The sequence below is a fragment of the Eptatretus burgeri genome, chromosome 10, assembly GCF_056783735.1.
Source record: "Eptatretus burgeri isolate ZD-2024b chromosome 10, Ebu_testis_v1, whole genome shotgun sequence".
Lineage (NCBI taxonomy): Eukaryota > Metazoa > Chordata > Myxini > Myxiniformes > Myxinidae > Eptatretus > Eptatretus burgeri.
This window is the reverse complement of record NC_140970.1, coordinates 8,671,916-8,697,377: the sequence shown is the minus strand read 5'-3', so window position 1 is coordinate 8,697,377 and position 25,462 is coordinate 8,671,916. Positions and strand designations below refer to the sequence as shown.

General features: G+C 41.9%; 1 protein-coding gene across 1 annotated transcript in view; it reads right to left on the bottom strand.

The window, feature by feature from the left end:
- Positions 1-25,462, bottom strand: part of LOC147017922 (broad substrate specificity ATP-binding cassette transporter ABCG2-like) — a 118,779-nt gene that overhangs the window by 76,904 nt on the left and 16,413 nt on the right. Inside the window, exons 3-4 of the mRNA XM_085899924.1 lie at positions 22,805-22,919; positions 16,836-16,988 (exon numbers count right to left, since the gene is read on the bottom strand). Coding sequence (XP_085756050.1) covers positions 16,836-16,988; positions 22,805-22,919 — 268 coding nt within the window. The remainder of the gene's footprint in view (positions 1-16,835; positions 16,989-22,804; positions 22,920-25,462) is intronic.

Genomic DNA, 25,462 nt, shown 5'->3' with positions numbered 1-25,462 from the left:
GGCTCTGTCCACATTCAGTGCCCATCTGACAATGGAAGTGGGCTTGGAGGATAATCAACACCATCAAGACTGTCCCAAGGCAAGTGTGAGCAAGAGGATTCTATTCCAGGGAATGGATGGATCGTGAAAAGATATGGGGCATGGCCCTGTCCTGCCTGTGGAGGTACAGGCTAAGGCCTAAGTCACATTTGCCACGGCGGCCATGGGGTCTCCAAAATCTATGGGCACTAGCAACTATATGGCGGCCGCAGTATTTCCACGGTCACACAATGTAGCAGTCACATTTGTTTTTATTTTTTGGGGAGCCGCACGGCGTATTTATAAATTGTGGAGACCAAAAACGTGGGGTTGCCGTACGGTCTTTGATTTGATGTCGCACGGTGACCTTAGGGCGTTCCTGCGGCCGCCATAGAATTTTCAAGGCAGACAAAAGGTGCCCACAAGGTGACCGCAAGGTGACCGCAGGGGGGCCCTAAGGCGAACGTGTGGCCAGACGGACGGTAACGAGTGGGTTCATTTTTTTTTACCAGTTCTTTTGTTTCGGCGAACGTAGAAATGAAAAAAATTATAACTTCGCGCTATAATTCCACAGCGACCCCTATGGCCTGTAAAATATAGCCAAATGGGGTATGGCCACCCTGAGGCCACCTCAGAAACTCTGCGGCCGCCGCACGCTTCTGTCAATTCAGAGGGCGTACGGACGCCGTATCCTCGCCGTTGAGCAAATGTGACTTAGGCCTGAGCGACAGCCGAAGGGTGACATAGCTCTTTATAGTATATATATATATATATATATATATATATATATATATATATATATATATATATATATATATATATATATATATATATATATATAAATATATATAAATATATATATATATATATATATATATATATATATATATATATATATATATATATATATACACATATACAGTGGGGAGAACAAGTATTTGATACACTGCCGATTTTGCAGGTTTTTCCCACTTACAAAGCACATAGAGGTCTGTAATTTTTATCATAGGTACAATTCAACTGTGAAAGATGGAATCTAAAACAAAAATCCTGAAAATCACATTGTATGATTTTAAAATAATTAATTTGCATTTTATTGCATGAAAATAAGTATTTGATACATCAGAAAAACAGAACTTAATATTTGGTACAGAAACCTTTGTTTGCAATTACAGAGATCAGGCGTTTCCGAAAGTTCTTAACCAGGTTTGCACAGACTGCAGCAGGGATTTTGGCCCACTCCTCCATACAGATCTTCTCCAGATCCTTTAGGTTTCGGGGCTGTCGCTGGGCAACACAGACTTTCAGCTCCCTCCAAAGATTTTCTATTGGGTTCAGGTCTGGAGACTGGCGAGGCCACTCCAGGACCTTGAGATGCTTCTTACGGAGCCACTCCTTAGTTGCCCTGGCTGTGTGTTTCAGGTCGTTCTCATGCTGGAAGACCCAGCCACGCCCCATCTTCAATGCTCTTGTTGAGGGAAGGAGGTTGTTGGCCAAGATCTCGCTATACATGGCCCCACCCATCCTCCCCTCAATACGGTGCAATCGTCCTGTCCTCTTTGCAGAAAAGCATCCCCAAAGAATGATGTTTCCACCTCCATGCTTCACGCTTGGGATGGTGTTCTTGGGGTTGTACTCATCCTTCTTCTTCCTCCAAACACGGCGAGTGGAGTTTAAACCAAAAAGTTCTATTTTTGTCTCATCAGACCACATGACCTTCTCCCATTCCTCCTCTGGATCATCTAGATGGTCATTGGCAAACTTCAGACGGGCCTGGACATGCGCTGGCTTGAGCAGATGGACCTTGCGTGCGCTGCAGGATTTCAATCCATGACGGCGTAGTGTGTTACTTATGGTTTTCTTTGATACTGTGGTCCCAGCTCTCTTCAGGTGATTGACCAGGTCCTGCGGTGTAGTTCTGGGCTGATCCCTCATCTTTCTCACGATCATTGAGGCTCCGCGAGGTGAGATCTTGCATGGAGCCCCAGACCGAGGGAAATTGACTGTTATCTTGAACTTCTTCCATTTCCTAATAATTGCGCCAACAGTTGTTGCCTTCTCACCAAGCTGCTTGCCTATTGTCCTGTAGCCTATCTCAGCCTTGTGCAAGTCTAAAATTTTGTCCCTGATGTCCTTAGACAGCTCTCTCGTCTTGCCCATTGTGGAGAGGTTGGAGTCTGATTGATTCAGTTTGGACAGCTGTCTTTTATGCAGATAACGAGTTCAAACAGGTGCAGTTAATACAGGTAATGAGTGGAGAATGGGAGGGCTTCTTAAAGACAAAACTAACAAGTCTGAGAGAGCCAGAATTCTTACTGGTTGGTCGGTGATCAAATACTTATTTCATGCAATAAAATGCAAATTAATTATTTAAAAATAATACAATGTGATTTTCAGGATTTTTGTTTTAGATTCCGTCTTTCACAGTTGAAGTGTACCTATGATAGAAAATTACAGACCTCTACGTGCTTCGTAAGTGGGAAAACCTGCAAAATCGGCAGTGTATCAAATACTTGTTCTCCCCACTGTACATATATATATATATATATATATATATATATATATATATATATATATATATATATATATATATATATATATATATATACATATACATATATATATACATATACATATATGTACACGTACACACAGCTCTTTATAACCAGTGATTCACTATCTGACTGATATTAAAGATTGGTACCTTCCAGGTGATGTAAGAAGTTGAAATTTTGTGTGCCGGTAGATATCGAAGCTGATACACCGGAAAATAAATAAATAAATTATATATGTATAAACAGTATATATATATATATATATATATATATATATATATATATATATATATATATATATATATATATATATATATATATATATATATATATATATACATACATATATATATACATATACATACATATATATATACATACATATATATATACATATACATATACATATATATACATACATATATATATATATATATATATATACATATATATATATACATATATATATATATATATATATATATATATATATATATATATATATATATATATATATATATATATATATATATATATATATATACATATATATATATATATATATATACATAAGCCTGGTGTTGGCGCAGTGGTTAGGGCAGCGGCTTGGGATCCAAAAGGTCCTGAGTTCAAGTCCCGTTGGGCCACTGAATTAATACACCAGGGGGTTGACTCAGCCTGTCATCCTTCCGAGGTCGGCGAAGTGAGTACCAGTGTACTGGGCCGGTGTATACCCCGGTTAAAATAGGTGTACCATATCCCTGTGTCATAAGAGGCGACCAGGGTTGCGTCAGGAAGGGCATCCGGCGTAAAACATGTGCCAAATCACTCTGCGGATTATAAGGATGATCCGCTGTGGCGACCCCTAACGGGAGCAGCTGAAAGTAGAAGAAGATATATATATACATAATCACAGACTTGTCGGACAACATCCATGAATTAAAATATAAATAAATGAAAATTTTTTTACAGGTGAGCGACCCCAGACAATGGGGAAGCACAGTAATTTTGTGTGCCGATATACATCGAAGACAATACACAGGAAAAAAATATCACAGAATCATCGGACAACATCCGGAAATGAAATTATAAATAAAAGAAAAAAAAAATGAAAATAATAAAATGAAAAATCAAATGCAGTTGAGCGACCCGAGACAATTGGGAAACACAGTTCGTATGCTTACACTATGTGTAAGCACACCCCATTAGTGTGAATGTATAAATGTATATATAATATATATTTTACATATATATATATATATATATTTTTGACATTTCCTTACATATATATATATATATATATATATATATATATATATATATATATATATATATATATATATATATATATATATATAGTGTGTGTGTGTGTGTGTGTGTGTGTGTGTGTGTGTGTGTGTGTGTGTGTAAATCAGTAAATGTATATGTAAGTATTCTACCAGTCGAAAGTTTTAGAACACCCACATTTTTACAGTTTTTACTGAAATTTAAGCAGTTTGATGTTTCAATGTACTCTGAAATTAAAGCATAGATCAAATAAACAATTGCAGATAAAAAGTAAATCAGGGAATCGTTTTGTTAAACAAAGTTTAATCTAAATATTTGACTCATCAAAGAAGCCACCTTTTGCAGATATAACAGCCGAACATACTCGTGGCATTCTTTCTTCAATGGAAATCAAATATTGTTCGGAAAGTTCTTCCCAACACTGTTGCAGAAGTTCCCACAAATGTGTTGCACTTGTAGGTTGCTTCGCTTTCACCCTTCTGCCAAGTTCATCCCAAACCAGCTCAATGGTGTTTAAGTCTGGAGACTGTGCTGGCCATTCCATGATTTGAAGCCGCCATCTTGTTCTTTTCTTCTAAGGTAGTTCTGACATAGCCTGGAGGTATGTTTTGGGTCGTCATCTTGCTGTAGGATGAACCCCTGACCAACTAAGAAAAGACTAGAGGGTATTGCATGGTGCTGCAAAATGCTGTGGTAGCCCTTTTAGTTCAGGGTGCCAGTCACTCTGTGCAAGTCGCCGACTCTGGATCCAGCAAAAGAGCCCCAGATCATCACGCTTCCTCCTCCATGTTTGACAGTTGGTGTCACACACTGAAGAACCATCTTTTCGCCTACTCGATGGCATACAAAAACCCTGCGTGATGAACCAAAGATATAAAATTTGATTCATCGGTCCATAAGACCTTCTTCCAGTTTTCAGTAGTCCACTGGTAGTGCTTCATGGCCCAGGCAAGCCTATTTTCTTATTTTGCCACCTTAGCAATGGCTTTCTTACTGCCACTCAACCTGTCAAACCTGCAGTTCGAAGTCCTTTCTTCACAGTTGAAACTGAGAATTCCTTATATTACTTCGACAAGTGTTAAAGCTGTGCTTGAAGCTGCTGTCCTGTGAGCCGCCGATCACACAAGCTGTTGACTCTCAGAAACTTGTCTTCTGATTGTGTTGTGGCTTTGGGTCTGCCAGACCTCTTCCTGTCAGAGTTTCCTCCAGTTTCCAAGTGCCTTTTGATGGTGTAGGAAACTGTACCCACTGACACCTTGGCTTCGTTGCAATTTCTCCAAAGGAAAGACCTACACTTTTAAGGGTTATAATGGTCTGTCTGTCTTCCTTTGTTAATTGTCTTTTTGCTCACCATTATGACAGCAATATACTACTTCCTGCAGTGTAATATTGTCCAAGTAATGCTTGAGAGGGTGGAGCAACACAGTCTGTCCCAACACTGCTTTTATATTGACAGAGGGTTTGTAACTTATCAACAAAAGTTGGGACACCTGTACGAATTGTTTGCATCAACTTTCAAGGCTTTGTTTACTTCCATTGCTGCAGAACAGCTGCAGTTGCTAACCCATTACTTGTTCCCTGAAAAGGGCCTTTTTTTAACAACTCTGAAATTGACATTATGTTTCTGTTTTTGGTAACCTAAACTTTTTTTTCCAACCTCTGGCAGTTTACCGCTGAGCTTTGTACCATTTCAGGTTATTCACTGGACTTGAGCTGCTTGAATTTCAGTAAAAACTGAAAAATGGGGGTGTTCTAAAACTTTTGACCGGTGGTGTATGTGTGTATGTATATGTATATATATATATATATATATATATATATATATATATATATATATATATATATATATATATATATGTGTGAATGTGTGTTGTATATGTATATGTATATGTGTATATATATATATATATATATATATATATATATATATATATATATATATATATATATATATATGTGTGTATGTATATTAATAGTTGCGGTTTCATCAACTGCATGCCGAAATAAAAATGCACACAGCACGTAGCCTCTTGGAATAGTTATTTCCGGAATGTACGTTGACATTAGAGCCTTCCCTGTAAGGGTTATTCTGGAGTTAAATGCATTGCATTGGGTCGCCAGTGGCCCCTCTCAACCCGTTGGGATAATAGCATCATTCGTGCGTAATGACATGTGTTGTGACCATGTGGGGCATGCGTTGCCTCACTGCCATGGCTGTTCATTGTGCGAGAATAACTCCAGAGTTATGAAACCTTCACCAAATCTATGGCTTTCGAAGCGCATGCCAAATTCCCATTTATTGTTTAAAGCCCCACAAAGTCATTGTTTATCTGGATGAACATCTACCCTGCAATGTAACTTATTGCCATCTGCCCTTGCAATGTAATTTGTTTCCCGAATCTCTATTCATTCCCCTCCACCTGAACATGACTGATAAACGAACCAGGCTGGCAGGGGGCCAGCTCGTAAGATCTAATGTGATCCAATCGCTGGCCCAAGGCCACCTCGTAAGATCTGACATGTGGCTCTTTGGCCCCACCTGCACCAGGGGCTATAAAGCTGCACTCAGCATTGGTTCTTTCTCTCGCAATTCTGGTTGTCGCACTCACTCTCAATCTCGATCTGCACGGGTCATCGCTCTCATTCTCTATCCGCCTGAGTCGTCACTCTCAATCTCCCTCTACCCGCGTCATCACTCTCAATTTCGATCTGCCCGGGTTGTCGCTCTCAGTCTCTCTCTGCCCGGGTCGTCGCTCTCAATCTCGATCTGCCCGGGTTGTCGCTCTCAGTCTCTCTCTGCTCGGGTCGTCGCTCTCAATCTCGATCTGCCCGGGTTGTTGCTCTCAGTCTCTCTCTGCCCGGGTCAGCACTCTCAGTCTCTCTCTGCCCGGGTCGTCGCTCTCAATTTCGATCTGCCCGGGTTGTCACTCTCAGTCGCTCTCTGCCCGGGTCGTCGCTCTCAATCTCCCTCTGCCCGGGTCGTCACTCTCAATCTCGATCTGCCCGGGTTGTCGCTCTCAGTCTCTCTCTGCCCGGGTCGTCGCTCTCAATCTCCCTCTGCCCAGGTCGTCACTCTCAATCTCGATCTGCCCGGGTTGTCGCTCTCAGTCTCTCGCTCTGCCCGGGTCAGCGCTCTCAGTCTCTCTCTGCCTGGGTCGGCGCTCTCAATCTCCCGCTGCCCGGATCGTCGCTCTCGGAGCTCATGGACCCTCTGTTGTGGAATGTAGTGTCAGGGCCATTCCAGAGAGCGGCAGGGAGAGGAGTATCGGGCTGAGGGCGAAGGTTCGACATCCATCCCTGCCCATCCCTGTGTGTGTGATCTGATGGGTACTCTGCTTCTTATCTGGAAGGTAAGGAATAGGTTAAGCCAAGTCTGCAACTTGTGCACTTTCTTTCCTAATTTGTAAATATTTTCCTAACAGCTTGATTGCATTTTATTGCATTTCCCCTTTTCCTGACGGTTTCCCGTTTAACTCCATTAAAGCCCTTGAGTTCCCATCCCTCCTTCCCGTACCCCACATTGCCTGCTGTAAATAAATTTATTCTTCAGATTTTCCTTTCAATCTGGCTGTGCTTGTCCTTTTCCCTTATTGATCCAGCAATGTCCATACATAGATCAGCCGGGAGATTAAAATTCCCCAACTAATTGGCTCTCACATCAGTCTCGCATTGTGCTAGCAGTAAGCTCGGCCGCATTAATCAAGATCCAACAAAGATAAGAGCAGCACAATTGCCAAGGGCAAGATTCCCCGATAAAGAGAGTGCGTGTTCCCCAATTCAATTGCAGTCAGATGGAGGATACGGGTCACATGGTGAAATTATTGGCGTTCTCGGTCAATTAGTGACCCACCGTGACACGGACTTATTAGTGCGCAACAACCTCGATTCTCATTGATTCCGGGGAGAACTGGGCATACACCCCCCCTCCCCACCCACACTCATACCCCCGCAACCCTGGGTCCACAGCAATATATATATATATATATATATATATATATATATATATATATATATATATATATATATATATATATACTGTATATACATACAGGGTATACTGGGCGTAGTGGCGTGTGCCTGTAATCCGGCTACTCGGAGGCTTGGGTTGGAGGATCGCTTGAGGAGGGGAGCTCTGCTCTGCGCTGGGCCATGCTATGAGAGGGGGTAGGGCAGCCCGGACTCATGGCGAAACCCAATCCTTATCCCTGTGTCGTAAGAGGCGACCAGGGTTGCGTCAGGAATGGCATCTGGCGTAAAACCTGTGCCAAATCAGTATGCGGATCATAAGGCCCAGTCACACCTTGACGTTTGAGCCAACGTATGCCGATTTTTAATTTTTTTTTCTAAAACGCTGGCACACGTTGAATACGTTATGGGTAAGTTTTGATAACATTGAGAGCACGCTGAAAAACACTGCCATACGTCGTTGTACGTTGGCTTTAAACGTTGTACTTTTTGGTTGTCCTCAAATTTTTTCATGCTTGAAATTTCACGACATATGCCGGCGTATGACTCACACGTTCCGCTACGCTGGCCACAAGTTGTATGCACGGTCTGCGATCGTTGACAGACGTCAACACATGCGACTTGTAAGTTAATCATAAGTTGAGACACGCCGAGGTAATGTTTAGCGTACCCGAAACTTATTTCTAACCTATGATTAACGTGTTGTTGGCACGTTACGCGATCGTTGCTACACGTCGACAGACGTTACTTTTAAGTTACTCATAGGCTGAAAGACGTCGGTATAATGGATCGTCCTTGCGTCAGCGTCCACAGCCACGGCCAGGACACTTATTTGCAGCATTCTTCAAACTTTTCTTCGGCATGACGAGGATGTTCACACTTCGATGTTTAGCTTGGCTATGATTCCAATTGTCCATCGGCAGCGTCTATTTAAAATAGTCGAGTTTGAGCGTTTTAACACGTTCAGAAGAAATGCTTCAAATTTCCAACCCCCAGCGTCAAAAAACAAAGGCGAGTGACAGCAATTTAAATCGTTCATTGTAAACAATGAAACTAGCTGAGTGGTACCGTTTAAAAGTCGTTGAGTGTAAAAAAAATCAAATTGTTGAGCGCAAGCGTCTACTTTCAATAGTGGAGATGCAGCCATTTAAATCGTTGAGTTTATCATTTAAATCGTTAAATCGTTAAACGCAAGTACGATCCATCATAACCCACACCCTCCCCCTCACACTCACCGACTACTGCCAACATGAACAAACTACTACTAATACTAATACTAATACTAATACTGATACTGATACTGTTACTGCTGACATGGACATCGACTCAAAAAGGGCTCGAAAACACTGTTGGGTTCCCCTTTTATGAGCAGCATTTTTATACACCAATTCCCAAAAACGCTGGGAACACGTCTTTATATGGCAGTTGTAAGTTAGAAACACGTTAATTTTTTTTTTTTTGTCGACCGGAAGACCTCATTGGAATAAGTCTACATACGTCGATGTGTGTTGGGACTACGTAAAGAATTGGTTCAAAGCACGTCAAACATAAGTTAGAAATAAGTTTCGCGTAAAAAAGACATTACCGCGACGTGTTTCGACTTATGAGTAGCTTATAAGTAGCCTTTGTGGACGTGTGTAAGCGTCCACATATCGTGTGTAAAACTTATCCCCATCGCATGCGGAACGTGTGTCATACGCCGAGTACATCGTAAAATTTTGAACATGTTTAAAATTTCTTGACGTACTCTACTTACTACGACGTATGATAGCGTACTTAAACGTTCTACTCACGTATACCAAACTTACTCACACCGTATTTGACGTGCCCCAACGTTTTAGACACATTTTTCTTAGGTCGGCATACGCTGGCAAGATCGCCAAGGTGTGACCGCGATGTTGTCACTTCCATTTCTACGGCAGTTATGATTCGAATCGTTGTGCGTCAGCCTTTTAATAGGCTACGTCACGACATCGTCGGCGATGCGTGCAACGCGCTATGCATAAGTTAGACTATCGTTGGGTATCGGTTGTGTAGGCCGACAACAGGTTCAGCATTCGTTGGTATAAGTTATCTATAACACAACGAAACGTTCTGTGTCCGTTACCAATGCGTTATACATAAGACCAAGTCGCTATGAATACGTCCGAATCTTTAAAAAAAAACATCAAAAGTTCAACGTAAGCCAGTGTTTTAGATACATTTTAATACGTTGTCATCGCTGGCTAAAACGTCAAGGTGTGACCGGGCCTATAACGGATGATCCGCTGTGGCGACCCCTAACGGGAGCAGCCGAAAGAAGAAGAAGATGTATATATATATATATATATATATATATATATATATATATATATATATATATATATATATATATATATATATATATATATATATATATATATATATATATATATATATATATATATATATATTGTTACGGATTCGCGCCCGCCGGCGTGCTGACGGCCACGTAACTCGAATCGCGGCAAGTCGCCCACCGGACGGACAATCCAGTCGTGACCCTCTCGGACTAACGCCGGGAACCAGTCACGGGTGGACCTTTCGGTCTCACCGCGATCGAGCCAATCAGCCCCCGCGTGGGATAGGGTTGCTCGCCAAATTCGACCTACCTAAGTACCCACACGGAGGGTAGACCGGGCGATCGCACCTCGCCGCAGGTCGACTTCGGACACGGGCCACTTAAGCGACCCATTCCGTACTATCGGGATAACCGAGCGGTGTTATCGTCGGCCTCGACGGTTCGATTAATTATCGGGCGTATTCAGCCCACTACCAACCCTTTACGTGAAGTAAGATGCAGATTCAAGAGAGGAAAAGACGAAGCGAAGCGGGAAACAGTTCAACACAAAGCACATTTATTCGCGATGAACGGAAAGCACACATATTCAATTCCACCAAAAGCACATAGAAAAGAAAAGAAACACAATGCAATTTTACACAAAAAGCAAATGCGACAATGCAGATCTAATACCGATTACGCGAGCACACGGCAACACTTATACAATTTTACTTCACAGACGGCGCCGACAACACATACCCAAAACCAAGGAAAAGAACACCCTCAAAGATGAGGCGGGCCTGAGGCCGAGACCGGGTCGGGCCTACCCGTCTGGTGATGAGACGCGGAGCGGCGATGGTGCCTCAACTCCGCGGGCCTCGCGGGCAGTGTCTGGTAGGGGGTGGGAAAGGGGGCCCCCTTGGTCGCACTATCTCAGCGCGGGGGGAAACAGGAGGGGGTTGCAGATGCTCGGGGTATAGAGGATTTCTACTCTGCCTCGAGTCCCGCGACGAGCGTCTAACCTCGGCCAGGTCGCGCCGTCGGCCTCCCTGGTGTGCAGCTCCCTGCACGATGCGAGCACCCCCTCGTCTGCCCTCGCCGCCTCTCCACAGCTCCGCCCTCTTCGCTCCGACTCCAATGCACACGACGACGACGACGATGACGACCAACTCCTTCTTGCTTCTTCTTCCCAACTCCACCGACTGCGAAGTCTTAACTTCTATTATTTTGACTGACGAACGCGGTCGCTTATATAAGCCCCGTGGCTTCGCTCTCTCATCTTTGACCCCCTGCCTTCGACCTTTCCCCTCGCTCCCCATTGGCCCGAGAAAAAGTGGGCGTGAATGCTTTTTGATCCATAAATTTGCATATAGCGATCGCCCTCCAACGCCCTGGAGGCGGGGCCAAATCGCCCCTCGCTCACCGATTGGACGGAACAAAAGTGGGCGTGTGTCGTTTTTGATCAGTTTTTGAAGTGGAAAATCCGTGGTTTTGTACACGCTGTTCGGCGCGCGCCCTGCACGAGTCCAACACCGGTACCCACAAGTGGCGCAAGAACGGTGGCAATGCGACGGTTGCGAGGTGTGACGTGAAGCGGCGCCGCGGTGGGTGGTTGATGTTGTGGTTGGTGGTGGTAACAATGGCGGTTGGTCCAAAATAAAGATAGTAAAAGAAAAACGGCTATCCTGAAGAGTCGCAGCACACATAAATGACATGTATTCCCACTAGACAATGGGTTTGGGCCTAACTACACATATACTTACCGAGATACCTCACCTAAGGGACCTGAATGGTGGTTTGCGAATTTGGTAACCACAACAATATATATATATATATATATATATATATATATATATATATATATATATATATATATATATATATATATATATATATATATATATATATATATATATATATATATATACACAGGGTGTCCCCAAAAAATATACAACTTTTCATCTGCAAAGAGGATGGTCATAACCTATATTTTTAAAAAAGATATATGGCTGGATAGAAAGCTGAAAGGTTGAAGTTTATTGTACAAATGTCAAAATTGCCACAAAGATTTAAATTATTGGTATGGAATCGTCATTTTCTTTTAGACCACATGCTCGACGTAGGCTCCACGTTGTCTGAACACTGCAAACGTGTTGTCATGTTCTCCATCACTTTGGGAAACGTTTCCTGAGGAATATTCTGGATTTCTCGGTGGATGTTTTCCTTCAGCTGATCAAGAGTCTGAGGCCTAGGGTTTCCATAGATCCTGTCCTTGAGATACCCCCACAAGAAGAAGTCTGGAGGAGTAAGGTCAGGGGAATACGGTGGCCACTCAACGTCTTCGTAGAGGGAGATAAAGCGGCCCTCAAAATGTTGGTTGAGAAAACGCCTTGTTTCCCTGGCTGTATGGGGCGGTGCCCCATCCTGCTGGAACCACTGGGTTCTCATCTGGATCAGGTTATTTCTCCTACGGGCCTGAGTACGTAGCTCAGGCAGATAGAATTCCTGAATCATTTCGCGATAGTTCCTCTGGTTTACCGTGCAAGTGCGTCCCTGGTCATCTTCAAAGAAGTATGGACCAATTATCCCATACCAACCAACCACCACCCACATGGTGTCTTTGAGAACAGATCGAGGCACCAGTTCAGTTGATGCATTACCAGGATTTTCAGTTCCCCAGTACCGAAAGTTTTGCTTGTTTACCTCCCCGGACAAATGAGCCTGGCATTCGTGATGCTGCATTTCCAAGAAGATGCAGCATTTCCATCCAAAATTGTTTGGAGCGATGAGGCCAGCTTCAAGTTAAATGGCTCAATTAACCGACACAATTGCACTTACTGGGCTCCTGAAAATCCGCATGTTACTATGGAACACCATTTAAACTTACCAGGGGTTACTGTGTGGTGTGGGATATCAGCATTGGGCATCCTAGGGCCATTCTTTTTTGACCAAACTGTCACTGGGGATGTTTACTTAAACTTGCTGCAGGAATCTGTCGGTCCACGTGTCAAAGACATATTTGGTGACTAAGAGATTTACTTTCAGCAAGATGGAGCACCTTCCCACTACAACCGTGATGTAAGGGCCTATCTCGAAGCAACTTTTCCGAACAGATGGATCGGGCGAAGAGGTAGTGTTGAATTCCCTCTGCGTTCCCCAGACCTCACTCCAATGGACTTCTTTTTATGGGGATATCAAAAAGAGAAGGTTTACGTCTCAAAACCAGCAACAGTCGATGAGCTGAAAGAGGAAATTGAAAGACAATGTCTTGCAGTTCCAAATGAAATGATTTGTAACGCTGTTCAATCCATTGTTCCGCGTTATCGGCTGTGTTTGGAACGTGATGGTCGTCAGTTTGAACATTTGTAAACATGCATTTATACATTTAACCATTACTCTTGTTTCTAAGTCAATAAACAACGGGTTTATTATCATTTAAAGAGTGAGTACATTTTTTTGGGACACCCTGTATATATATATATATATATATATATATATATATATATATATATATATATATATATATATATATATATATATATATATATATATATATATATATATATGTATGTCGGTCTGTTTCATTTGTTTGTGGAATGTATGTGTGTATGTATATATGTATGTATGTACGAGTATGTATGTAATATGTATGAATGTATGGTATGTATGTGAGCGTGATAACTCGCGAACGTTTTCAGCTATCTACGTCAAACTTTACTAGAGGATTCCAAAGGACAAATGTGAGGTTGTCAATGTTTTTTGACTATATATATGTATATATGTATATATATATATATATATATATATATATATATATATATATATATATATATATATATATATATATATATATATATATATATATATATATATATATATATATATCAAAGGTCAAATTGATAGTGACATTATTTGCCTGATTTTCATCATATCTGTCAAGCTGACATCATACCACCTGACACCTTGTTGGTGACTTGGCGAAAAAAAATTTTCACCAAGTACCGGCATGATGGTCTGCAGCTTTGTCTGTTTGTCTGTCAGTCTGTCACAATTTTGGGCTCCAGTTTTCAGACAATCGTTCTGAAATTTTTTGTGTATGTAGGTGACTGGAAAATGAGAGCAATACATAATTTTGGTGAAGATCCAAATTCGGATCTGCATACCAAACAATGCAGAATGTATAGCACAACATCTCAAAAAGGTTATGGAAGGATTCCGACGAAACTTGGTGGACAGGTTGGGAGCCTGAATGGGAATAATCGTTTCAATTTTGGTGAAGGTCCGAATGCGGATACAATAACTTTTTAATTTTTCAGTCATTCTTCACCATTGAGAGATGGGGATAAAAACTATGGATAGCATAATGTCTCAAAAAGATGTGAACGGATTCGGAGGAAACGTGGTGCAAAGGTTGAGTGTGTGACAAGGATAAATTGATTCAATTTTGGTGAAGATCCGAATCTGGATCCGAGAATTTTTTTAATGATTCTTCACCATTGAGAGATGGGGCCAAAAACTATGGATAGCATGATATTTCAAAAAGTTGTGGACTAGTTATAACAAAACTTGGTGGATGAGTTGGTTAGGTCAAAAGAACAAGCCAATTTGATTTTGGTTAAGGTCCGGTTAAATATCTAACCTATCAGTGGGATAAAAAATGTAAACTTTTCAGCCTGACAGAGGTATGCGCTCAACCACGTGCCATTACATTGTGCTCCATGAATGATTTGTCATTTGTCTGTTTGTATGTATGTCAATCACCTGCAGGTCACAATTTTAAAATGATCTTCACAAAACTTCAGCACCTGGTAGGGTTCGTTTTCAGCAAGAAGCATATTGTTTTTGAGGTCAAAGGGTTAAAAAGATCAACAAAGGCCAAAGGTCAAAAACTTCGGTGAGATTTCTAAAATTGCCAATTTTTCATCCAATTGACTTGAAATTTGAACAGGATTTTCACATCCTGAACTCACTGAATTCAAACACCAATTATTTTTGAGGTCAACATTAACCAAAGGTTCAACATTGGCCAAAGGTCAAAAACTTCAGTGAATTTTCTAAAATCCTCAATTTTCATCCGATTGACTTGAAATTTGAAGAGTTGCAGATTTGTTCGATGAATTCAAACACCAATTATTTTTGAGGTCAACATGAACAAGAGGTCAACGTAGGCCAAAGGTCAACAACTTAGATGAGATTTCTAAAATCCTCCATTTTCATCTGATTAATTTGAAGAGGATTGATATTTCAGGTCAATGAATTCAAGCACCAAATATTTTTGAAGTTAACCTCGGCTAAAAGGTCAACATCGGCCAAAATTCCAGACAGAGCCCAGATTTCTGAAATTGTCACTTTTAATCCGATTGACTTGAAAGTTGAAGATGATTTGCATATTTGGTCATTCAATTCAACCACCGATTATTTTTAAGGTCAAATTTGCTTTATGGATTTCACAAGTATCGTGCTCTGTGCAGCATCTTTCTTGTTTGTTTGTTTGTTTGTCAGTCTGTGAGCAGGATATCTCAAAAAGTTGCGGATGGATTTGAATGAAATTTGGTGGACAGGTTGGGTGTGTGACGAGGATGGGATTATTAGAGTTTGATGAAGATCCAGTTCTGGATACTATAACTTTTCAAGTAATTCTTCACCATTGAGAAATAGGGCCAAAAACGATATGAAGCACGATATCTCAAAAAATTATGGACGGATTCGGATAAAATTTGGTGGATAGGTTAGATGTGTGACAAGGACTAACTGATTCGATTTTGGTGAGGATTCAAATACAGATCTGGATCTTCACCAAAATTTGTTCTTTTTTTCCCCACCTGTGGAACCAACTTCCACATCCTATTCAATCACATTCTTCCCTCCACGTCTTCAAAACAGCTGTTCATCACCATCGTAGGTCGGCCCCATTCCAAAACCATGATCTTTTCTTCACTCGACAACGCCATTTACTTCCCCACCCCCCAACCAAACCCCGATCATCCTCCTTACAAATTTCCAGCGAAAAAAAAAAGTGTTGTGAAGCAATGAATTAAAACTTGATCCGTTTCGTTCACTTAATGAAAGCGTTTGTTTGCAGATACTTATAGAAGCTTGACAGATGAGTGTGTTAAACACCTACAGTTAAACACGTGATTGGTAAGTTAAGGTTTGAAGTTGTTTTGTAGCAAATCAAGTTGATGATTTGTACAAAACTGGTGCAGCCATGGGGAGAGAAAATGATCATAGCATTTTACAATTGCATACATGTTCATCTGATTTGCAAAAGGTTCATCTTTGAAGAGAATGCAACCATAAACGTTCATCCTAAATATGCCGACAGTATAGACTATGGACGAACACGGTGGTATCAAATCACGACTTGGCCATTCCTATCCTCGGAAGGACAACCATTTGTAAGATGAACATTATCTATAAAGTGAGAAAGTGAGACAAATAAAGCCATGCGAGGCAAATTATTCTGCACTACAATGCAACACAATAAGGGAATATCTCGGCACATGTATTGGACTTCAACAACACGGGAGTTTAAAAAAACAACAATTATTGCGAGAATTACTGTGAAATCATCGTGATATGATTTATCCATGCTTCATAAAACAACCCAGCCAACAACAACAAAAAAAAAATACACAGACCACTCAACTTGTGTATCCAAAAGAAAACCCAGAGATGAGAGCCTGATGAAGTCCATGATTGACACTCACCTTGCAGTCAGCAACGACTTCAATGCCGAGCTCTGAAAGGAGCGTCTCCACACGTTGTTTTCGTTCAGCTGATGAAGGGGAATTGGAAAGACGAAGAGCAGCTGAGAATTCCAGGTTTTCTCTTACTGTCAACGTGCCCATAACAACGTCATCCTGGGAAAGGAGATGGGTGGCAATTTCAAAGCTCACCATTGAGAAATAATATTTGATATCCGTCATCGGTCGGTATTTGATATCTGATATCCTAATGCTTAAGACATTGGAAGGGTATCCCTTAAGGGTTGCGAGTTCAAAAGTAACTGAAGACAGCAATATTAAGGATTCATATTGCAACGTTCCAGAAATAACTAGCAGGATAGCCCAGAGGAAATCGGGCAAAACTTGGTGGACAGGTTGGGTGTGTGACAAGGATGAGTTGTTTCGATTTTGGTGAAGGTCCAGATTCGGATGTGAGAATTTTTTTTTCATGATAGATGGGGCCAAAAACGAAATTTAGCACGAGATTTCAAAACGTTGCGGACATATTTGGACAAAAATTGGTGGGCGAGTTGGGTAGGTGACAATAACAAGCTCATTACATTTTGGCTCCGGTCTGGATGCAGATTCGGCCTATCAGTGGGATACAGAACGTAAAATGTTCAGCCTGGCAGAGGTATGCGCTCCACCGAGTGCCGTTATTGTTGTTGCTGTCATTGTGGCTGGAGTTGTTGTTGTTTGACAAATGCTTACAATCCATTCAAAGCTGTTTCCAACGTGAAATAAAATTGTGAAATAGGGCGTTTCGTTTTGGCTCGTGTGTTCAAGTTGAAGTTATAGTGGGGCAACTTAGCTAAATATAGCATAACAATTGTGCATTTTGTGAGGAAAGCACCAAATTTGGCAAACCAGTAGCTAAACATATTATTAACAGATTTGGATATTGGGCCATCTTAAATTTTTTGATGGCAGTGGAAAATGGCTGCCACAGCCATCAGAGGCTGAATTTGAGATGGCTCAATATCCAAATCTGTTTATAATATGATAGGCTACTAGTGTGCCAAATTTGGTGCTTTCCTCACAAAATGCACAATTGTTATGCTAAGTTGCCCCACTACTAGGCCCGAAGGAGGAATACCACATTGCCACCATCTTGTGAAAGATCCTTCACAGTCTCTAATATCTACACTCAGAGCGCTAGATCCATCGTGACATCAAGGGTACCATCATCTTTATGTTTGTGGTGAGACCGGAAGGAAAAATTGGTTGTTGAATTCAATATCGATCACATTGATTATAATTATCCGTGATGTCAGGTGAAGTAAACTCCATCACCATAGCCCAAATTTTGCAAACATGCCCACAGTGTGATGACGGTTTGACGACCATATAAAATCGACCTCCATGTGGCTGGTGATTTTTATGGTGTCGCTCGCGAGACAAATTTATGTTGTGTGCGGTTTTATGACTTGCAAAATGGAAGATTTTTCAAGTATATTGGGTCAGTCGATTTTGTTTTTCTGTCTGTCTGTTCCCTACTGGTCACAATTTAAAACCGACCCTCATGAAACTTCACCACATGGTAAAGTTTGTCAAAAGGAAGAAGCCTTTTGTTTTTGAGGTCAAAAGGTCAACAACTTCGGTGAGATTTCTAAAATCCTCAATTTTCATCTGATTGACTTGAAATTTGAAGAGGATATATATTTCAGGTCAATGAATTCAACTAACCAATTATTTTTGAGATCAACATCGACCAAAAGGTCAACATAGTCCCAAGGTCAACAACTAAGGTGGTTTTTCTAAAATCCTCAATTTTCATCGGATTGACTTGAAATTTGAAGCAGATATATATTTCAGGTCAGTGAATTCAACAACCATATATTTTGTGGGTCACCATAGGCCAAAAAGTCAACATGGGCCGAATTTCTAAGATTGACAATTTTTATCCGATTCACTTGAAATTTGAAGAGGAGTTGCATATTTGGTCATTGAATTCAAACACCAATTATTTTTGAAGTAAAATTCGTTTAATGGATTTTGCAAGTGTCGTCTTCTGCATGACGTCATCTTCTTGTTTTTATTTTGATTAAATTTTCTTACTTGTTGATCAACTGTCCAAAAATACCCAGAAGCTTATGCCTGAGAAGCATTTCAAGTAATTTTTGACCTTCTTTGAAGAACCTCTCACCAAGACAAATGTTTGGGGACTCGCCTGAGAATGATGAATATCCTCCCATTTATATCTTTTATATTGTTACGGCTGTGGAAATTCGCATTACACCATAAAGGGCCCTCAGGTGAGATATCTCCATAGGTGCATGTGTTGTTAGCCCTAACCCGTTGTATAGAGGGGATTTATGTAATCCATCCGGGCTGCGACGCTTTGAGTTAGCCATTTTTCTGTTCTATCTTTTATTTCAAACAAGCAGCATCTCAACAACTACGCCATCCCCACCACAGCGCCAACCACACTACAACAACGCCACACCACCACCTTCGCCTTTACCTTCACAACCTCATCCCACATCATCGCTTCTACGGCCATTCCCGCGCCACCTGTGAACACTGAACTGGTTTGGCGATTGGTGCCGAACGCACTGAGCCGCGAGCGTGAATGGCGGCCTTTCCGAGGGGAAAATTCGGATCAGAAACGCTTCACGCCCACTTCCCCTCCGTCCAATGGGCGAACACGAGGCGGCTTGGCCCCGCCTCCAAGCGCGCATAGGTGAAGTCCGTTTATGCAAATATGCGGATCCAGGGAGGTTCACGCCCCTTTTTGCCCGACCAATGGCTGAACAGGGGGTGGCGTGGCCCCGCCTCCAATCGCGTTTTGATCCGCATATTTGCATATCGGCTTTTCCTGCCGGCTATAAAGGCTCGAGAATTACCAGGTCGAGAGGAGTTGCTTTTGGAGACGAGGAGAGTGTGGAACTGGGGGAGTTGAGCGAGTTGTTGCTTTTGGAGACAAGGAGCGTTGCATTGGTGGAGTTGAGTCGAGTGCGTGCGGTGGAGCTGCAGGCGGCGGGTCGGGGCAAGGAAGCTCGGGTCCGAGGCAAGGAGGACGACGGTCGGTGACGAGGTTGCGGTGTGGGGGATCGCTCGTCTCGTCGCGGGACCCAAGCCAGCCAGCCACTCCCCTCCCCCAGGGCATCAACAATTTCCCCTTCGCCCCACGCTGAGATAGTGCAAAAGGGGGGCCCCATTCCTCCCCCACCCCAAACGTGTTGCCAACAAGCACGCCAGGGGCACGGAGTCGGGGAACAAAGGCACGGACACTTTGCGGCTTGCCCGCCAACGCCCGTCTGCCTCCTTGTCTGTGAGGGTGACTTCTTTCTTTTGCATTTGTGTAAATGTGTGTTGGCGCCGTCTTTCAAGTAGAACTGTGTAAGCGTTGCCGTGTGTACGCGTTTAGTCGGTTTTAACCCTTCCTTTGCTTTCTATGTGCATTTTGATTATTGTGGCTGTATATACGTGCTTTCCGTGTGCCGTGGAATGAAATGCTTGCTTGTTGAACTGTGCCCGTTTCGCTTCATCTTTTCTCCATTTGAATCTCCATCTTGCATCACGTAAGGGGTTCGTAGTGGGTGCAACATCCCGTTAATTAATCAGAACCGTCAAGGCTGACGATGACACCGCTCGGTTATCACTGTAGCACGGAACGGACCGCTTAAGCGGTTCGTGTCCGGAGTTGGCCTGTGGCGTGGTATGATTGCCCGGTCGACCATTCGCGCAGGTACTTCGGTATATCGAATTTGGCGAGCAACCCTATCCTGTGCGGGTGGGCAATTGGCACGATCGGGGTGAGGTTAAATCCCCACCCGTGACTAGCTCCCGGCGTTGTTCCGAGAGGGTCACGACAGAATTGTCCGTCCGGTGGGCGACGTGCCGCGATTCGAGTTATGTGGCCATTTGCATGCCGGCGGGCGCGAATTCGCAACAATATATTTGCTGAAGATCTTTTTTTAATTTTCTTTGTTGGTTACTGATAACTTCACCACAAATGCTTCTCACAGCGGCAAATGCGCTGCTGTCAGAGCAAGGGGATGTCAAGTTGGCAGACTGGTGTGGCAGGTCAGCTCAGCGAGACCCAGATGCAGCAGCACATGTTTGCTGGAATGCCTTTCTGGATGGCTCCAGCTGTCATAAAACAATCTGCCTGTGACGTGAAGATCGTCGCCATGACGCAACTAATTCAACCACTCCTTCAAATCACGTTCTCTAAATTTTGTTTTTATCAAAGCCGAAGTGCTTCTGCATTTGCCTTACAGGCGGATATCTGGTCCTTAGGCACCACCGCAATATAACTGCCAAAGGTGAGCCACCTTACACTGAGCTGCATCCTATGAAAGTGCTCTTTCTGATCCCTCAGAGCACCCCACAAACTTGGACGCGGAGCACTCGCATGCTTTCCGCGACGTCATCACCACCATCAATCAACCACCAATCGTCAAATTCTCCATCAATCTTGATTAATGAACCCAGTTCAAGTTCTTGATCAACCATCAATCGTCAAATTCTCCATCAATCTTGATTAATGAACCCAGTTCGAGTTCTTGATCAACCATCAATCGTCAAATTCTCCATCAATCGTCAAATTCTCCATCAATCTTGATTTATCAACCCAGTTCGAGTTCTTGATCAACCATCAATCGTCAAATTCTCCATCAATCTTGATTAATCAACCCAGTTCGAGTTCTTGATCAACCATCAATCATAAAATTCTCCACCAATCTTGATTAATCAACCCAGTTCAACTTCTTGATCGACCATCAATCGTCAAATTCTCCATCAATCTTGATTAATCAACCCGGTTCGAGTTCTTAATCAACCATCAATCGTCAAATTCTCCATCAATCTTGATTTATCAACCCAGTTCGAGTTCTTGATCGACCATCAATCGTCAAATTGTCCAGCAATCTTGATTCATCAACTCAGTTCGAGTTGTTGATCAACCATCAATCGTCAAATTCTCCATCAATCTTGATTAATCAACCCAGTTCGAGTTCTTGATCGACCACCAATCGTCAAATTCTCCATCAATCTTGATTAATCAACCCAGTTCGAGTTCTTGATCGACCACCAATCGTCAAATTCTCCATCAATCTTGATTAATCAACCTAGTTCGAGTTCTTGATCGACCATCAATCATCAAATTCTCCATCAATCTTGATTCATCAACCCAGTTCGAGTTCTTGATTGACCATCAATCGTCAAATTCTCCATCAATCTTGATTAATCAACCCAGTTCGAGTTCTTGAGCGACGGTGGTTGGTTCTTTTCAGGGTCTCTGCTGACTTTCTCGAAGATAAGTTTTCCGGTCGGTTTTGTTTTGTCCATGCTTCTAGTGTTTCTCGTTCAGTTTTGTGTTTAAACTTATGCTAATTGTTGAGTATTCATCGATATTTTCATTTTGGGTTTCCTTGAGGCCGATCCTTCTTCTTTTCCCGTCTGTATTGATGATCTTCTTGTTGTATTTTGTCCTTATCACCTTCAGTTTTTATTTCCTCCACTACTCCTTCAGTTTTCTCCAAACTTTACCCTGTTTCATGTCTTAAATTATAACATAAATAAATAAATAAATAAAAGTATCGAATTCTCACCAAATACCCTTCTTGTTTTTATTTTATTTTAATGGTGCTCGTTAGCCCATCGAGTGTAAATAAATTTAAATGGATTTCCGACACTCCTTCAGGAATTTTAGTTCCAGCTGACAGAGCTGAGGGTGCTTCTGGTTCACCAGCCTCAACACTCCCGGTTGATCCAACACCTTGATCCCCATTACTCCTACATTCTGCACAAGATGCCGCCTGGGTTATCATCATAAAAGCTGCCACGGCGACTCCGCGCATGAAATGCAGAGTTCGCCGCCATGGTGGCTGAAGGCGGATGACGTCAGCTCGTCAAAATAATTTTGTTGCCAAGTAACAAATGGACCCAAACGCAATGCCATCTCCTTCAGCGAGGGTAAAAAAATGTACATTTTTGAAACGCACCTGCACGACGTAGCCGGATCTGCATTTGAAGTCTGCAGGTAGTGGAGTTCCATCGACGAGAACATCTCCAGACAGCCCTGAAGGGTGTTTGCGGCCAGCCAGGATGTCCAGGAGGCTAGAAAGCATTGTGCAGTGGAGTTAGAGTGACACAGCATGTCTAGCACAGACACTAACCTGTAAGGAACTGCACTGAGGTTGTATTTTGTTGTAAAGAAGAAAGCAAAACGTTTTTGGTGGCTCTTTGGCTATCCTATTGCGTCAACTCAAATATCTCTGAAATACATTCAGGTAGTTGATGTGCATTTTCAGAGGCCAGTTGTCTTCCTGAACTGCAGCTCAGAGAAATGAAATTTGATATTGCAAATTAAGGTCAATTTAAGGATGGGAAACAAATTTTTTTTTGGAAACAATAAATATGTAGTGTGTCTAAGATAGACTCTCAGTCTGTATGAGAGACAACTCAAAGCAAAAGTAGGTACAAACTAGAAGAACACTCGGTAGAGCACATACCTCCGCCACGTAATTCCTGATCCACGAGAACATATCGGGCCCAATACATTTTTGAAATATCATGCTATACAATACTAAATCGTTTTTGGACCTATCAATAGTGAAGAATCACTTTCAAAATTAAATGATTCTTCTGATCTTCACAAAAATCGAAGCAATTCATCCTTGCCACACACCAAACCTGTCCACCAAGTTTTGTCCGAATCCCTCTCCAACTTTTTCAGATATCATGCTATATATCGGTTTGGCACGATCTCTCAATGGTGAGGAATCACTTAAAAATTATCAGATCCAGATCCGGATTTGGATCTTCACCGGAATTGAATCAATTCTTCCTTGTCAAAAACCCAACATGTTCATCAAATTTCATCTGAATCCATCCACAACGTTTTGAGATATCATGATTGATATCGTTTTTGGCCCCATCTCTCAATAGTGAAGAATCACTTAAAAAATTCCAGGAGCCGAATCCGGATTCGTATCTTCACTAAAATCTAATCAGTTCGTCCTTGTCACACACCCAACCTGTCCACAAAATTTGATCTAGATCCGTCCACAACTTTTTGAGATATCCTGTACACAATCATACAGACAAACAGACAGAAAGGGGTGAAAACAAAACTTCCTTCACCTTCGATGGTGGAGGTAATGATTCATGGAAACCCACGAAAGTCCGACAAATAAAGCCAGCATCATTGACTGAAGGAAGTTCTCAAAAAGGTCCGAGAATCTGAGTTGGCTAAACCACAGGGTTAAAAGTAATTCATAATGATAATTTTGTTATATATTGTGCCGCATAAACTATATACCCTATAGTTTATAACCAACCATTTTGCCACCTTCAGCAGATTGTGAAGTCAACAATCCAAGATAGCCCCTGAACATGAAATCACCCTTGCTTTGGCTTGTATTTTTGGTGTAATGTTAAATTGCTGGTCTAAAGCCAAATATATGAGGTCAAGGATTTCATTTTTTTTCATATATAAAATTGATAGTCAAGTGTTCAGCAAAAATCTAAAATAGCATACTAAATGGTGTCCAACGCAGCTGTAAAACATAAAATCACCCATATATTCCTTGTATTTTTGGTCAAATATTTAGTAAAGGCATCCGCTCAGAGTCTGGGAGGTCGGTGGTTCAAATTACAGCCAAGTCATACCAAATATTTTGAAAATGGTACGTGCTGCTTCCTTGCATGATGCATAGCATTTGAAAGGATAAAGCGTGGACGAAAAATACCGAGAAGGCAAAGGTAAACCACAGAGAATAGCCTTTGCCAAGAAACTGCTTCGGCAGCACCAACGCTCTCCAAAGAATACGGTACATCAACTGAAATCAAAAATTGAGTCGAGTCCAAACCAATAAAACTGAAGACAAGGGTTTCATTTATTGATCACACACAATTGCTAAATCTATTGTGCTTAGCAACAATTAAGCATGAATGGATGGAAGAATGGGTGTGATGCAGTCAATAAGCAACCTTATGGGATCTCTTACATGAAAATGCTATGTCGATGTCCAGCCCTCCCTCCCTCCCTCCCCTCCCCCCCCACAAACACACAAGTAGGTGTTAATTGGAAACTGCGAGGTAGATTGCTGGGTGGGGTTAAAAAAAAAATCAATCTGGATACTTGTCGACTGGCTCGGTTGCATGAAGATAGAATAAACCTGGAAAATCTAAACAAAGTTGCAGTGTTGTTGAACATTAACAAGACAGCTTTTTACACTTCACATGATGGAGCCAGACATAAACAGTGCTGCTAACAGGAAGGCAAGACAGAGATGCAACTGTTAACTGTAACCTGTGTTTAATCTGTCAGGAGATTCCATGTCTTGAAGCAGGGAAGGGATAACCATCTCACAGTGCAACTGTAAACTGACTACATTAGTTTAAAGACTGGGTCAAGGACAGATTCAAGTGTCATGATGTTGGGCATGCAGAAATATTGGACCGTTTAGTTTCTAATCAATCAACATCAGAAAAGAAAGCAGTAGAATAAGGTGTGAGTGTGGATTTTGTTGTCATATACATAAGCTCATGCACAGTTCAATCCAGTCCCAGATGACCAAGGGTTAGGGCATGTAGACAGAAGGGGAAAGGAAGCCAGATGTCTTATTTGTATCCCACACACAAAATTCAAAATGGGG